This window comes from Tribolium castaneum, chromosome 8 (genome assembly GCF_031307605.1).
Source record: "Tribolium castaneum strain GA2 chromosome 8, icTriCast1.1, whole genome shotgun sequence".
Lineage (NCBI taxonomy): Eukaryota > Metazoa > Arthropoda > Insecta > Coleoptera > Tenebrionidae > Tribolium > Tribolium castaneum.
The window spans coordinates 17247180-17264365 of NC_087401.1; the positions used below are offsets into that span (position 1 = coordinate 17247180).

Consider the following 17186-nt stretch of genomic DNA (forward strand, 5'->3'; position numbering starts at 1 on the left):
GACTCTCCTCCTTTACGTAATTTATTTGTGCGATCTAGTGGCAAAAGAATTTGATCAAATTTTAAACCTCGCCTACAAAATTGAGACTTGGAGCGTTATCTTCGATAACAATTTGCGAAAAAACCAAGAGATAATGAAAGAGATTTTGAATCATCGGCCGAATTTCACAGCTGCCAGGTTTTTTACGATCAACAGATCAACGATTTTTACAATTTGTAACTCCTTGACTTCGTTTTTAATCATTATCATTCAATTTAAAATCAACTAGTTATAATATAATAGTATGTAAAAAAAATGAAAATAAATCATTAAAATTAAAACTAGCTTCAATAATTTTATCAGTCACATCATACGTCTGAAATGTTATTATTCTTCGGCTAATCGGTAAATTTCAGATTGGAAAGATGTGCCACACTATAGTTTTATTCTGATGTTTAGTTTTTCCAAAATGTCAAAAAGGCCTTATAAAAAAACAATATTTTTGGTAAAACTTATTAATAATATTTAAAATACAAGTCTAAACAATATGTTACCAAAAAAAAATATTTTTTTGGAAGTTTATTTAAAAAAAAATAGCCTTCAATGCATCCAAAATTCAAGAATTTTACGTCTGTTGAACCAATCGGTAAATTTCAGCCTGAAACAAGGTGTCACACTATACCCCTATTTTGCCGTTTTTTTGACAAGTACTACTAGTACTTCACCCAAAAAACCCAAAACTGACAACAAAGTGCCCAAAACCCAAAGAAAAAAAGCACCTTGCAACGAATAAAGAGAAAAAGGTTCCCATAAATTCTTTTTTTGGTTCAAATGTTGCAGTTTTACCAACATTTCGGTATATTCAACGTCTTGGTACCACTTCAAGGTCAATCCACTTTCAACAATGCGCAAAATAACGTGGTCAAAAATGGCCAAAAGGGCGGAACCTTTGGGTACTATATACGAAATAAAATAAGACGTCAAACATTCATTGACTATATGCAAAAGTGGGGTACCATCCTTGTCTAGATAATGCGTTTTAATGAACGCTTCAATATCTCGCTTTCTTTCTAACTTGGCAACATTGCGTTTGTACGCCACCGCGTCCATGATGTGTGGTACCGATGGTACTTTCCTCCGCTTCAGGTTGGCAATGGTTTTGGAACCAACCCCATCGAACGAATAAAAGTTGCTAGCAATGGGCAAACCAGACCTGTCAAGCTCCTCAAGCGTGTCAATCTCGCGAAAATAAGTAGGCGTTGTAAACGATTTAAAAAACGAACCCTGAACCAAACTCAAAATAATGACATTGAAAACCATGCAAAAAAACAAGAAAATTGATTGGCCAACAGTTGGTACGATCTTGACGGGAATCCCGTGAATCACACTGAACATTTCCCAAAAAACGCGACACTCGCCTCTGGCTCGGTACCAAACGATGGTACAAACGACCAAAGTACCGTAGATACAAGCCCACGCAATGGCATTGAAACAAGTGAAGACCATCAACCATTGTGGTACTTTTTGCGATTTTGGTACCAAAACACAAATCTTATCGCTATCATATGGTACCGTAAACTCGATATCGGTGGTACCATAATTAGTGATAAAGCGACCATTGGTACCGATCTGGGCGCGGTTCCCAGCCACTTGACCCAAACTACCAGTCACGGTACCATTAGGTAGTACCCACCCAAAATCCTCGTGTCCCATATCCCCAACTGTGGTAAAATCAAAATTCAAAAAACCCGCCAAAGTTGACAAAAGACACCCGTCTAAACCGACCAGCCCACTCGATTTGTAGATCGGGTTGGCTCGTAACAGTTCGGGTACCACCGTCATGACGGTGGGAAACCGCACAAACATTGCGATTTTCAACGGAAGTCGGTGCAAGTCCCGTTGGTTGGTACCACCACATGTGGTACCACCACCACCGCAAAAACAAACGTCCAAAACGCCAAAATCCGCCCAAAACCGGCGCAAAATCGCAGTGGTACCACTCGTCCAAGTGAAAAAAATCTTGTATGAATGGCGGGCCAGTGGTACCACTATTTCCGGTCTAGTGTCGAGAAATAAATCAAGGGTGGAGGCGTCACGTGTCACGATGACGTGAGTTGTGGTGGTACCAAAATCAGGGGTGGTACCACTATCGTTTAGGTTTTTTTTCTCGATTTGGAGGCTATTGGTACCGCCAATGCGGTTGGTAATGACGTCAAGGTGGTCGGATAAGGTGACGTCATTGACAGTTTGGAGTAGTACCAAACGCACGGATTTGTCCGAAATTTGGTCAAGCTCTTCCAAACAATTATTAATCGTGTTGTTGAGTAAGAGTAATAAAAGTTGGAAATTTGGTTTCATTGTTAACGATATTCTGATTACAAATCTAGGGGATTTTATTTATCACAGTTGTCAATTGTAGTTCAATTACAGTAATTTATCTAAAGACTTGTAAATACTACGTCAAAGATAATTGACACTAATTGGGGGAATTACATGTAAGGTCTCTGATTTCTAAATAGCAATTACAGGTTTCTGTAATTAATTGATTTTTAATTGGGTTATAATAATCACCTGGACGAAGTCAAGGTGTTGGTTACCAATAAAAATCAAATGTTTTTTTTCTATTTTTTTCGTAGTAGAAGGTTTTTTAGAATTGTAATTGTTTAACAAATTAAATTAATTTGTAAACTGTTTTTTTGACTTTTTATTTTATTTATTTGTTTTTATATTAGTGTAACAATCAGTCTATAAAATTTTAATTAAATAATTGATAAGTTAATTGTTTCTCTCGTTTTTCAAATTTTTTTTTGTTAGGCTATTTTTTAGCAGCACCATCTTACGGCAAAAAAGATTAAAGAAACCTGTAACAAATCGTGACGGTGGACAAGGTTTTAAATAAAAAACAAATGTGTTAATAGTTTTTTATTAAAGTACAAACGAGTTAACCACAATTAATTTCAAGTATTTTTGTTTGATTTGTGCGTAAATAATAAAAGTTAACCGCATTTGCAAAACGCCACCTAGCGGTAATCTGTTGCAATAGAAAAAAATACCAAAAAAAATTAGTTTTGCGGCAATTAACTAATTATCCCAAAATTGGTAATCATTACTGCGTCCTCTGTGTTAATTAAAATTAGAGATAATGGTGTTGTTTTTGTCTTGATTATGGTGAATCAGGTGACTGGTTCCTGCCAGGCCCCTGAAAGTGTATACAAATTATGTGTTCACTAGGAGGGGTGGGGCAAAGGGGGGAAATGGCTAAAATAGTTCGTGTGCTCCAGCTTAGAGGTCGCGTCAGTTGCAAAGAAATCTGTAAATTTAAAGGAATCTGTCACACATTTTGCTAAAAGTAAAGAAGGTTCACTTAAAAATAATCGACGTGCGCACACTTCTCTTTTTAATTCTTTGATTTATCAACAGCCGATTATTTTGCTGTCGTTGCGGTTTTTGGCGACATTTTGTTTTAATGTGTTTTAAAGACTTCAGAAAACGATTTAACGTGATTTTTTGGATGTTTTTGTGATCAAACATCTCTACTTTTATATGGATCTTTTATTTGAATCTAGTGTATAGTGTGAATGACAGTGTTTTAATGAAGGATGAATCAACTTAAGGCAAATTAAGGTAAACGTTATTGAAAGGTGTCTATACAACAATTAATTGCGATTTCTAGATATTAATATAATCATATTACACCAAGAAGGATCACACAAACTTAGGAGATGAAGACCGTCCTTGGAGATGATAACGGTTCTTGGGATGTAATTGAAAATCCCATGAAGACGAGTTAAATATAATGTGCAGTAATTAATAGGTATATCATAATAATAAATAAATTTATTGTAGTTGCGAAGCTAGTATTTTGTGAAAGCAGGGAGTTTAGGACTTGCTATGGTTCAAGGTTTTCAAATTCGCCATGTCCCTCTATGTCTTAATCTTTTATGTTGTTTTACATAATGTTATAACGCCAATGCCTGTTAAAAAAACAAGGTTTGTCTTTTTTGTGATTGCTTAATTTAGAAACTAAGCGAAAAAACGTATTCTACAAGTATCATACAAGTTAATCAATATTAAAGCCTACTATTATTATAAATTTAAATGATTACATGGTAGTTTTAATCAGTTAACTTCCAGTGATAGTTATGTATATCAGATATGTGGGTTTTTATTTAAAATAATTTTAGCACACTTGTAATTCTCTTGTGTTTGAGTAATTTACTAATAACTATGATGCAATCGAGATTACTTTTAAAAAATTTCAAAACTTATCAAGAACTTTGACATCAAACTGTTAAAGTACGTGTTAGGGCCGCTTTTACAAACGTCCGTAAACCTTATAACCGCGAATAAATTTCGAAAAATAGTTGTTTAAATTTAGCCTTAAGGGACTTAAAAATTGGACTATTGTCAAAGGTTACAAGCAAAATTTTGATATTTTTTTGCTTTTCTGAACAGTCTGTAGACAAGTAATCAAACCAACAAAACTGATGTATTTATACAGACTGATCCCGAAATACTGTGTCTGTTAGCAATCTGAATTTAAATTTTAAAGGATACCAATAGTGTACACTTTCAGGTAGCAATTCAATAATTTAATCTGATGCCAACATACTCAGTTTCTCTGGATCATTGTGTATATTTAGACAATGTATTTACATATATTAGTACATCTGAGTATGTTTATGAACAACAATTCGAGTTAAATTAATTTTGCCTATACATTCCAGCACGTTATTATTTTTTTAATAAATTTTTATTGGAAAGACTTTGTTTCATTTTATTAAGCGATGTTAAATGTTTTTGTGCTATTGCAACTGTTACAGATGCTTTTTTATTAAAATGTCTCGTAACAGTGCATGAGTACAGAAACATTTAACATTTATAATTCTTTAAATTTGGAAAATAAATAAAATGTCCTGTTTGAATTTCCCGCTATTATCGAATTAGTTTGTTCTCCCCAGGTTAGGTGGCGCTTTCGCGAAAAAACGAGGGGTAGACAGAGAGATTCGCTTCTTCCTCTCTCTTATTCTATGGTTCCTGCTTTACCGACTTTTCAACATGGTGGTTGCAGGTGAGTTCGTTTCGTAATTTGGCAAAAAATCGGCGTTTTTTGGACGTTTTAGTGCCGAAATCGTGCTAAAAACCAGTGGTTTTCTGCGGTACTACTCAAAGAACATCTCAATTTTTGCTAATCTAATAGTTGGAATGTTCTTTTAATTGTTACCGTACGAAAACTGATTCAACATGGCCAGCGTGAAGAAGGAGGTGGTTGAGGAAAAACCGGACATAAACGCGCTCAAACTGACGGGAATTAGCCCCGATTTCACGTCCGATTCGCTCGAGATCTGCCCCTATTCCAGCCAGAATGACGTGCGAAAATTCCACATTTTGGACGAGACCGAAGACTCCGACTCGGAAAAGTCCTTCTCGTGCGATTCGGACATTCCGGATGAGGAAATCGATAAAATGCTCGAAGACGCGCTCAAAAACAACAAACGCAAGGCGTCGGAGGCGGGTTTGGGTAACAGGACGTCCACTTTTTAGCCCCCATGAAAAACTGTCGGTTGTAGATGAAAGTGCAGCCAAGCAGCCCTTTGAGGAGAAAGACAAGGTGGTGTTGATTGAAAAGAGCCAGAATCATTTCGATGTGTTGCCGGAAGGCTGGATTCAAGTTACACACAACAGCGGAATGCCCCTTTATTTGCACAAAAATTCAAGGGTTTGCACGCTTTCCAAACCCTATTTTCTGGGCCCGGGTTCAGTTAGGGTACGTTTTTTTATGTTGCAGTGCATCGAAGTAGGCTGATTAGGGCACGAGCCGGAGGCGAGTGTCGTAACAGGTACGTGTGACGTTAAATTCGACCCGAACGTTAATTTTTTTTTAATTTAATTAATTAATTAAAATTAATTAATTAATTCTTTTATTCGTTTTATGACTGAATATTTAATTTTTTGTGTATTTTTTCAGTCTATAAAATAGTTTAATAATTAAATATTGTGTATATTATTTAGTTTTTCGTTTCAGTGTTTTATTTCGTTTTTTATTTTTTTAAATTTTATTTTAGTAATTAGTCTAAAAAATTATAATTAATTAACTAATTGTGTAATTGTTTTTTGACCAAAATATTTTTAAATTTTTTTAATTTGAAATTTTAATTAATAAATGAGTAATTCGTTGTTAAATGAAGATTTTTAATGTTTGCTTATTTTTTTATTAATTTTAGTGATTTTAATTCATTATCAAACTAATTAATTAAGTTTTTCCTTGGTGTTTTAACTGAATATAAAATATTGATTTTCGCCGATTTATTTTTCTTTGTTTTTTGACTAAATATTTTTCATATTTTTTACTGTTTTCAATGTTGAATCTATAAAAACACAAATAAATAGTTAATTATTTCACTAGTTTTTACTAGTAACTAGCTAAATTAAGTCCGCATCACACTGCCACAGCCTACTTGATGCACATTATGATCCGACCCTTCCTCAAAAAAAAAAAAAAATGAAAAAACCCCATTTTAGAAACACGAAATTCCCCTAAGCGCCATCCCCTGCCTCAGCTACCGTCGCGCACTTGATTCGGAAAAAACGCAAACGCCCGAATCGAGCAGCGACTTACCGAACGCACGCATCGAAACCGTTAAAGAAAACATCGAATCGCAAAACCTAAAACCTGAAGATGTGCGCAAATACGCGTCGAAACTCTTCCAATTCAAAACCATCAAAGTGATGCGCTTTAAATCGTGGTCGGAACGCCGCCAATTCACCAAAAAGCGCAAACACGAACAACAATTACAGAGACCTAATTTACCGGCCGGCACCAAATTGATCACGTTTCCAATTCAGCCGAACGAAGCGAGTGAGAACACGAATTCGAACGCTAAGAAGGAGTGGATTATGAATCCGAACGGGAAATCGTACGTTTGTATTTTGCATGAGTACGTCCAGCATGCGTTGAAAAAACAACCGACGTATAAATTTACAGAGTTGGGTAAAATACCGGTGTTTTTTTTGGCGCCAATTTTGAAATTGTGTTGCAGAAAACGCGGCAACGCCTTACGCTGCCACGGTTTCTATCAACGATATGCAATACGGAGTTGGCTATGGAACGAGTAAAAAACAAGCGAAGTCGGAGGCGGCCAGAGCCACCTTGGAAATTTTAATTCCCGAAATGAAGTCCAAAATCACGACTGATGCCAAGACGGGGTCGAGTGCCAGTCGCGACCAGGACCAGGACTTGTCGGTAATTTCGAAATTTTTTTCCAAAATTAATTTTTTTAATTTTGGAAAAAAAATTCATTTTCTAAAAAAATCGAAAAAACATGTTTTTTTGGTTTCTGAAAAAGTATATTTTTTCGATTGTTAGTTTTTCGACGAAATTCGGATCGAGGACCCGAGAGTGGCCGAATTCTGTGCGAAGACGACCGAGCCGTCGCCGCACGATATCCTCCTCACTTGCCTGCAGCGTAACTTCGGCCTTAATGACCTCCAAATCAGTTACCAAGGCAACACGTTAAAAAATAAAAAAAATCAATTTACCATGACGGTGGGTAAGCACACTGCGACCGTCGTGTGTAAAAACAAGCGAGATGGGAAACAGCGGGCGTCGCAAGCGATTCTCCAAGTAGGGGTTTTGGTTTTGTTAGGTTGTCGGGTTTTTAGGGTTTTTTCCAGGCTTTGCACCCACATATTACGTCATGGGGGTCACTGTTGCGACTTTATGGCAACGGATCGGTGAAAAGTTTCAAAGAGAAGAAGTTGGAAGAGCAAGAAATTACGCTTTTGCAAAGTAAGGCAGCGATTAATTCGCCGAATTTTGCAATTTTGGATAAGCTTAAGTTGGAATTGTCAAAGTTGAGGGATAAAAGGACGCAGATTAAACCGATTGGGGTTTTTATACCGACGGAGAGTGATTCGTTACCGAAATTGTCGTCGTCTAATTTGAAAAATGTCGATTTGTAGTAGTGACTTGATGCAATAAATAATGTTGTATGCAACTCGTGTTTTTTTTTTGCCAAAGTAACCACACCAAACGATTAGACGGGTAATTGTAGCCTGGATCCATGGGTCACACTATGTGTTTACGACAGATTCTAATTTCCAAAAATTTCCAAAAAAAAATTTTGGTTTTCCAATAATTTAAAAATTATGTTACTAATTTGCTTTTTACCAATTTTTACGCTTGTTATTTGGAGAAATTATTTTTTTTACCCAAAAAAACTCGAAAAAATTGTTATTTCGAACCCGAGTGGATTTTTTGGCGAAGTAACGCCAGCGTTTGACTAATTGGACGATTTCAGTCTGGAACTATGGGTAACACTTGAGGGTTTTTTCAACGTGTTAAATTCAAAAAAAAATTTGGTTTCCAAATAATTCAAAAATTACTTGCCGAATTCAGTTTTTTGCGTGTCTTATCTCACACTATATCAGTTTTTTATCATAAACAATTTAAATTTTTACTCGGGACCTCGAAAAAATTGACATTTTGAGTCTGGGTGCAAGTTTTTCCAAAACAATGCCAATATGTGACTATTTGGGCGATTTCAGTCTGGAACGATGGGTCACACCATAGTGTTTTTCCGACGTTTTAATTTCCACAAAAATTATTTTTTACATAATTCAAATATTACCACCATTATTTTCTTGTTTATTTTGTTTAACATTAATGTGATTATTTGTAATTATTATTTTTTTCCAGTATGATATATTTAACTGTCAAAATCACGTGACCAGTCACGGCCTGCTTTGACGCAACCCACCGCCAACTATAATTATTACAAAACAGTCTCAGTTCTACGTAACTTTCTAAGCAAAAACCGCTTTTTTACCATCGGTCGTGGCCAACCTTGACCACGATAACCCGAATACTCGGGAATTTTTATAATAACCCAAAATGAGAATTGAAAAAAATGAAAAAAAAAATCGAAAGTTAGGTGTTTAAAGGTCGATGACTTGATGGAAGAAAGCGCAAAAAAACACGATATTGTTTTATTGATGGACGTGCGACTGTCGTTTGTTACCACCATGACCCACTTGATGATGGCGGCATTCAGGGCCATCTCGATTTAGTGATCAAAATTAGCGATTCGATTTGTTTTGTTTTTTCTAGAGCGTGCGAATTTCGTAATAACGGCCACACTTTCAGTTCCTTTCCATTCCGTTGCCTTTTCTTCGTTTATTAAAATAATCAGGGGCGGCGCTGCTTGTTTTTGTTTTTTTCGAGAAACAATAATTAAGATAGCACTAATTATTGATTGTCGTTTAATTGTTTGTGTTAACAACGTTCGAATTCATTAGGCGAAGGTCAACGTTTTTTTAACAGCATTTCCATAACCATCACAGCCAACTGTTTACTTTTATTATTCCATCGGAGAAAGTTAAAGACCCATCGAAAGTAAAAGTACCATACAACAGCAAGTACCATTTGGCCAGATTCTCGCGAAAAAAATCAAGTCGGCGCGCCGCCACTGCTTTCACTCTGTGACGTCACCTCATCTCCCCTCCAATCATCTGTCAGAGGATTTTTTACGTTATCTGTCACTTTCGCTCTTTAGTCAAGCGGCGATCGTCATTTGTTGTTGTAACCATTGGAAATATGTAACAAGTTTGTAAGCAAAAAACTAGTGTGCTGTGGCTCTTTGTGTAACATCAAGATAGCCGTGACAACGCTTCCGGTTTTTTATCACAGGTAGCTATGCACGAAATCCAAGGCCCACTCGTTTCTTTGTTTTGATGAATATATTTTTGATCGATCGTAACAGGCTGTATTTTTATCAAATTGGCCAATAATCATCAATTGACCTCTCAACTTTGGAGTTTAACCCCGAAATTGTTGTTATCACGTGTGATAACAATTAGCGACTTGTGTTTTTAATGCGTCTGGGTTGGTAATGGATTAATGATTAATTACCAGCTGACGGAATTCGAATTTTCGGCCATGGCAACCAGTCGTAACCATGACGATTGCCTTAGTAACCAATTAAATGGGCGCGAATTTCGAACGAATTATATAAGTTTGCGTTTAGCAATTCGCAAATTGGCTGAAATGTGGAGTAGTTGCCCAATTTGGGATAAATCTCGTGTGTTATATGTGTATGAAATTATATAATTGCGTTTCAAGGCCTAGTTTTAAAATAAACTTTCACATAATCCGGTCATGTTTTACGTTTCAAGTAAGAATTCGAATAAAATTTTCGTCGATTAAAGTTCGGCAATAAAACTGGACAATTCGGTTTTTTCAATTCATTTTCCTCGAAGTCGCACGTAAGTTAATTCGACATTGATATTAGGTTAATTTGCGTCAAAAAACGGGTTTTTGATTCACGGTCAGAGGCGAGGGAATTAATTGAGGCGATCGGAGAAAAATTAAACGGGGAAATAACATTGTCACATATTTGTCATTCAAACGTTTTTAACTTTTTTCGTTTTCAAGTTTTTTGTCTTTTTCGATCCCAGAAGCGTTTTTCTGAAACCGTGCGTGTTTTTTTAACAAACCGATGTCACATCAGCTAATTGGTCAATTTCAGCCTGAAACAATGTGTCACACTGCATATTTTTTGACATTTTTATTTCAAAAAAAAAAAAAAAATATTTTAGAACTTATGAAAATTTTAGGTTCATTTTGAAATGTATCATCTTTAGATTAACCCGTTGGGCACACTGATCAAAATTTCACATAATTTTTGCATTTTTCTAGTATATAGAAACGTGCTAACGCCCTTTTCTCCAATCCCACACTATTTTTCATTGAAGAAATGTTATAAATAGCCTAATTGGTCAATTCCAGCCTGAAACGATGTGTCACACTGTGTGTTTTTTTTTGAAGTTTTAATTTTTTTGGTAGGAAAATGCCAACTTGATTGGTGAAAAATGCCAACGGTCGTGTCAAAATTCTTGTCCAAGGGCGAGGCAGCCCTGAATGTGAACCGAAGGGCGCTTTCGGGGGCCGTGGTGGCCGCGGCCCTTTTTGCCTACACGTACAAAATCGCCTATCCTCTTCTAACACGTAAAACGGACGTAAACATCAACAATAATCTAGTCAGAAGAAATATCCAAAATGGGCTCAAAAGCAACAAATTGCCCAAAAGACACCGCTTACGTAATACCATCCCGGCCCTGAATCTACAATTTATTTTGCAATTTATCAAGTTGGCGAGGATTATGATTCCGAGTGTTTTTTGTGCCGAGATTGGCCTTCTGGGAGGGCACACGACGTTTTTGTTTTTGCGGACGTTTTTGAGCATTTATGTGGCGAACTTGGAGGGGGCCATTGTCAAATATATCGTAAGAAAAGAGCCGAAAAATTTTATCAAACAGTTGGTTAAGTGGTTTGCTGTTGCAATTCCGGCCACTTTTATCAACAGCATGATCAAATATTTGGAGAGCAAGATTGCGCTGAGCTTCAGGACGCGATTAGTGGAACATTCGTACCAACTATACTTCAGGAACCAAAGTTATTACAGGGTGAGTAGCACCAATCGACTAGGCGGGAAATTGTAGCCTGGAACGATGGGTCACACTATGGCTTTTTTCCGAAGCATACCAAAATTTTGTTTTTTCAAAAATCTCAAAAATAATGTTTGAAACAAACGTTTTATTACCAAAATCTACTAGTTATTTTTAGTAATAAATTTAATGCGAAAATTTTTGACCCCTAACTTTGAAAATCAATTTTTCGAGGGCTCTATAATTTTTTTCGGCAAAAAACCCTAACTATTCGCTTAGCCAGTCAATTTCACCCTGAAACGATGGGTCACACCATGGTCGAATTCCGACAAGTCAAGTGCAAAAGGTGATTTTTGCCCCCCCCTGTCACTTTTCTTCAGGGCGAAAATTAACCAATCGCTAAGTCGGTTAATTCTGGTGTGATTTCATGTGTCACACCTCAACCCGCATTTATTCCTCCAGGTCACCGTCCTGGACGGACGCCTGGATAATTGCGCCCAGCGTCTCACCGACGACATTGAGACCGTGGCCAGCACCGTTTCGCACCTTTACGGCCAGATCACCAAGCCCATGTTCGACATCCTCCTCATGGCCATCGCGTTGGCCAACTTGGTCAAAAGTCGCAACGCCAACTTGATCACAGGCCCCGCCATCATCTCAGGTGTTGTGATTTTCTCAGCGTTGATTTTACGGTTGGTTTCGCCACGTTTTGGCCAACTTGTGGCCCAGGAGGCTGAGAAAAAGGGTTATTTACGTCATGTGCACTCTCGAATTGTTTCAAACGCCGAAGAAATCGCCTTTTACGGCGGTCATAAAGTCGAACAATCGCAACTGCGCCAAGCCTTCCGCATTTTGGCGCAACATATGGAGCACATGTTCGGCGTAAAATTATGGTTTGTGATGTTGGAGCAGTTTTTAATGAAATATGTGTGGTCTGGCACGGGGATGATTGTGGTTTCGTTGCCGATTTTATTATCTAGTGGGCCTGGGAAAGCCCCTACTGAGGGCGAAATTTCCGATAATGTGGCCGAAAGGACGCATTACTTCACCACGGCAAAAAATCTACTGATTACGGGTTCAAATGCAGTTGAGAGATTAATGTCAAGTTATAAAGATATCGTCGAGTTGGCGGGACATACGGCCAGGGTGGCCAACATGTTCACGGTTTTGGAGGAGGCGAGTCAAGGGATTTATCACAAGACCTTGGTTGAGAAGAAGGAGAAGTGTGGCGACTTTGAAATTGAATTTAAAGGCGACCAACCACTCGCTAAAGGTTTGTATTGCCACCATTCGATTCTCCAGGAAATTTCAGTCTGGAATGATGGGTCACATAATGGGCGAATTTTGATGTTTATTTTTCGAAAAAACGGCCCCCCTACTCGAAAAATTTTATTTTTGTTTAATAGTTTGATTGAAACTGACAAATGCAATTTATAAATTGGAAAATAAGAACTATTGAGATTTTTTGTGTTTGATTTTTTTCAAAAACGGCCTGAATGGCCCTAAAACTAGGTCAAAAAGCTGAACTTTTTATTTATTTAAACTAATCCGAACGATTCAGTGAGGAAACATGGGTCACACTGTTGCCGAATTTTGATGTTTATTTTTCAAAAAACGGCCCTCACAGACGAAAAATTAATTATTTTTTATTGTTTTAATGAAACTCGAAATTATATCTTAATAGAAAGGTGTTACCGTGTTAATTTGCAAAATAAACACCATTGAAATATGTGGTCCATTTGATTTTTTTCAAAAACGGGCCAAATTGTTCTAAATCTAGGTCAAAAACCTGAAATTTTAATTGTTTTGAACTAATTGGAACGATTCAGTGTGGAAAGATGGGTCACACTATGACCGCATTTTCGATGCTTGGTTTTTCAAAAAAGTGCCAAAAAGGGCCGTAACCAAAAAAAGACCCCTTTTCGTCACGGCATCGTGAAACTTTATTCCGAAAAATAAAATTAACGACAGTGTATTATTTCAAGTCCAAATTTTGACCAAAACGGCCTTAAACCCTCCCAAAAATCAAAAATTTTGCCACCATACGCCCAAACGGTAAATTCCAGCCTGGAACGATGGGTCACACTGCACCTTTATTCCCAAGTTTTAACCACTTTTCAGGCAAATTAATCGTCTCGACCACCAATGAAATCATCCTCCGTAACGTCCCCATAGTCACCCCCAATTGTGACGTGGTGTGCCCCTCCTTAAGCCTCGAATTAAAGCCGGGCCAACACTTGCTCATTACGGGCCCTAATGGCTGCGGAAAATCCAGCCTTTTCCGCATTCTAAGTGGGCTGTGGCCCATCTATGGAGGCGAACTCCACACCCCCAAGAACTCAATGTTCTACATCCCCCAGCGGCCATACATGGTCATAGGCAACTTGAGAGACCAGATCATTTATCCGGACACAGCCACCGACATGATCAATAAACAAGTGAGCGAGGATGAGCTCCGGAAAATCATGCGATTGGTGCACTTGGAGCACATCGTCGAGAGGGACACCTTCCACCAGGTCAAGGATTGGACGGATATTTTGTCAGGCGGCGAAAAGCAGCGAATGGCAATCGCGCGATTGTTTTACCACAAGTGAGTGTCGCTAATTTAGGTTGGCAGCACTGATTTTGTGTTTCAAGGCCGAAGTACGCGCTGTTGGACGAGTGCACGTCGGCGGTGTCCATAGATGTTGAAAGCTTCATTTATCAAACGGCCATTGACATGGGAATCACACTTTTGACAATTACGCATCGGCCCACTCTTTGGTATTTTTTGAATTTTGGCGCCAAGTTATTTATTTTTTGTTTTAGGAAATTTCACACTCATATTTTGCAATTTGACGGCACAGGTGCGTGGAAGTTTGAAGAATTGAATGCCAATAATAGGCTCAGTTTGAAGAAGGAGAAAGAGGAATTAATGAAGAAGAAAAGTACTGAAGAAACCATTCAAAGACTCAATGAACTGAACAAACTTTTAGGCGAAGATGACTAGATCGTGTAGTTCAATAGCTCTAGCTGGTGAATTGACAGAGATATCAATTAAAGTTGATTTATTTATTGGTTTGTGTTTTTTTTACCACAAAATTAGAGAATTATTCTCCAATTACGGCTAAACTATTCGAAAAAGGTGAACTATTTTCATCTTCACCTATGCAAAATGATCCGGGGAATCGATTGGCGTCGAGAAAACTGCCAAATTCCCAATAGTTTTTTAGTTATGAATTAATTTAATTATGAAGTTGGTATAATACAGAAAATGAGCCGCTGAATTCAATGGAACAAACCGCATTGCTCTACGACTTTTAGTTTTCGAGTTATGAATTTTTTTGTTGAATAAAACTTTTCACAAAAAATTTTAAATTTTTAATTTTTGTGAAAAATTGATATAATATGTAAAATGAGCTGTAGAATTCAATGGAACAAACCGCAGTGCTCTACGACTTTTAGTTTTTTTTTTATGAATTTTTTTAGTGAAAAACTTTGATCGCCTCTGTAGCCGGAACCGTTGCCCGGAGCGGCTCCGGGTTTAGTCGAAAAAATAGATAAAATTAAGCGCTATCAGATGGTTTTTTGTTCGTTGCTCTAAGTCTTACAGTTTCCGAGAAAAACGCAAAAAAAGGTTTCCATTTTCACTTTTTTTCAATTTTCAACCGCCAATTACGGCGAAACTATTAGAGTTATCGAAAAACGGAAAAATGGAAGATAACCGGAATAAAAAACTCTACAAAAAGGCATAGGACTCAAGGCGATATCTCGCAAAAAATTTTTCAATTTTCAAACGCCGATTACGGCCAAACTAAAAGAGCTAGACGAAAACGGTTTGTTCGATCGTAAAGAGCACATCAAAATCTATAAGATAGAATAGGTTTCATTTGATTTAGAGACACTTTAAAAATTGACCGATTTTAAGGGGGGGGTGTTAACTTTTTTTTTATTTTTTTTATTTTCCCAATTACGACTAAACTATTCGAAAAAGTGGAACTGTTTTGATCCTTACCTATGCAAAATGATCCGGGGAATCGATTGGCATCGAAAAAATTGCCAAATTCCGAATAGTTTTTTAGTTATGAATTTTTTAAAATTTTACCAATTTTTGCATTTTTCTCAAATTTGCTCGAAAACTATTAGTCGCAGAACACTAATTTTTTTTGAAAAAGATAGATAATTTAAAGAGCTTTCCAACGATAATACACTTCATGGGGTTATCTCTGATAGTTCCGGAGCTATTGCTCGACAAAAGTTCCGGGTACCCAAAATCGACCAAAACTGCGACGAAAATTGAAAAAATCAAACATCTAAAAATCGAACATATGGACTTTTTGTGGACTAAAAACAACTTTTGTGGGTTGTTAAGACATAAAGAAGTCCATAAAAATTTGGTGGAGTGAATTTAAAAAAAAATTTTTTTTCATCACTTTGAAGGTAAGGTGTAGGCACAAATTTATTACTCAGGAAATTTGAGCAAAAAATTTGAAAATTTTAAATCTCGTGAAAAGTTGGTATAATACAGAAAAAAAGCCGCTGAATCCAATGGAACAAACCGCGTTGCTCTACGACTTTTAGTTTTCGAGTTATGAATTTTTTTATTGAATAAAATTTTCCACTATGACAAATGACTACCCTAAATTTAGGCAAAAAATTTTAAATTTTTAATTCCTGTGAAAAATTGATATAATATGTAAAATGAGCCGTAGAATTCAATGGAACAAACCGCAGTGCTCTACGACTTTTAGTTTTTTTTTTATGAATTTTTTTAGTGAAAAACTTTGATCGCCTCTGTAGCCGGAACCGTTGCCCGGAGCGGCTCCGGGTTTAGTCGAAAAAATAGATAAAATTAAGCGCTATCAGATGGTTTTTTGTTCGTTGCTCTAAGTCTTACAGTTTCCGAGAAAAACGCAAAAAAAGGTTTCCATTTTCACTTTTTTTCAATTTTCAACCGCCAATTACGGCGAAACTATTAGAGTTATCGAAAAACGGAAAAATGGAGGATAACCGGAATAAAAAAACTCTACAAAATGGCATAGGACTCAAGGCGATATCTCGCAAAAAATTTTTCAATTTTCAAACGCCGATTACGGCCAAACTAAAAGAGCTAGACGAAAACGGTTTGTTCGATCGTAAAGAGCACATCAAAATCTATAAGATAGAATAGGTTTCATTTGATTTAGAGACACTTTAAAAATTGACCGATTTTAAGGGGGGGGTGTTAACTTTTTTTTATTTTTTTTATTTTCCCAATTACGACTAAACTATTCGAAAAAGTGGAACTGTTTTGATCCTTACCTATGCAAAATGATCCGGGGAATCGATTGGCATCGAGAAAATTGCCAAATTCCGAATAGTTTTTTAGTTATGAATTTTTTAAAATTTTACCAATTTTTGCATTTTTCTCAAATTTGCTCGAAAACTATTAGTCGCAGAACACTAATTTTTTTTGAAAAAGATAGATAATTTAAAGAGCTTTCCAACGATAATACACTTCATGGGGTTATCTCTGATAGTTCCGGAGCTATTGCTCGAGAAAAGTTCCGGGTACCCAAATTCGACAAAAACTGCGACGAAAATTGAAAAAATCAAACATCTAAAAATCGAACATATGGACTTTTTGTGGACTAAAAACAACTTTTGTGGGTTGTTAAGACATAAAGAAGTCCATAAAAATTTGGTGGAGTGAATTTAAAAAAAAATTTTTTTTCATCACTTTGAAGGTAAGGTGTAGGCACAAATTTATTACTCAGGAAATTTGAGCAAAAAATTTGAAAATT

General features: G+C 36.7%; 2 protein-coding genes and 1 long non-coding RNA gene across 3 annotated transcripts; all 3 read left to right on the forward strand.

Annotated features, from left to right (window-relative positions):
* The first annotated feature begins 3180 nt into the window (after window positions 1–3180).
* LOC135266916 (uncharacterized) lies at window positions 3181–3832 on the forward strand. The gene is made up of 2 exons (XR_010335130.1): window positions 3181–3603; window positions 3653–3832. It is a non-coding gene; the product is annotated as an uncharacterized LOC135266916 (long non-coding RNA).
* A 1173-nt stretch (window positions 3833–5005) lies between these two features.
* pasha (partner of drosha) lies at window positions 5006–7976 on the forward strand. Its single transcript, XM_966189.3, has 7 exons — window positions 5006–5050; window positions 5103–5500; window positions 5550–5746; window positions 6502–6970; window positions 7020–7222; window positions 7346–7603; window positions 7654–7976. The coding sequence occupies exons 2-7, from the start codon at window positions 5224–5226 to the stop codon at window positions 7939–7941; spliced, it is 1692 nt and encodes a 563-aa protein (XP_971282.1). The 5' UTR covers window positions 5006–5050; window positions 5103–5223; the 3' UTR covers window positions 7942–7976.
* Window positions 7977–9527: 1551 nt separating this feature from the next.
* On the forward strand, window positions 9528–14480 carry Abcd1 (ATP binding cassette subfamily D member 1). The gene is made up of 6 exons (XM_966125.5): window positions 9528–9667; window positions 10823–11442; window positions 11887–12697; window positions 13546–14014; window positions 14062–14187; window positions 14233–14480. Exons 2-6 carry the CDS (start codon window positions 10849–10851, stop codon window positions 14411–14413), a joined length of 2181 nt encoding a protein of 726 aa, XP_971218.1. The 5' UTR covers window positions 9528–9667; window positions 10823–10848; the 3' UTR covers window positions 14414–14480.
* Window positions 14481–17186: the final 2706 nt, after the last annotated feature.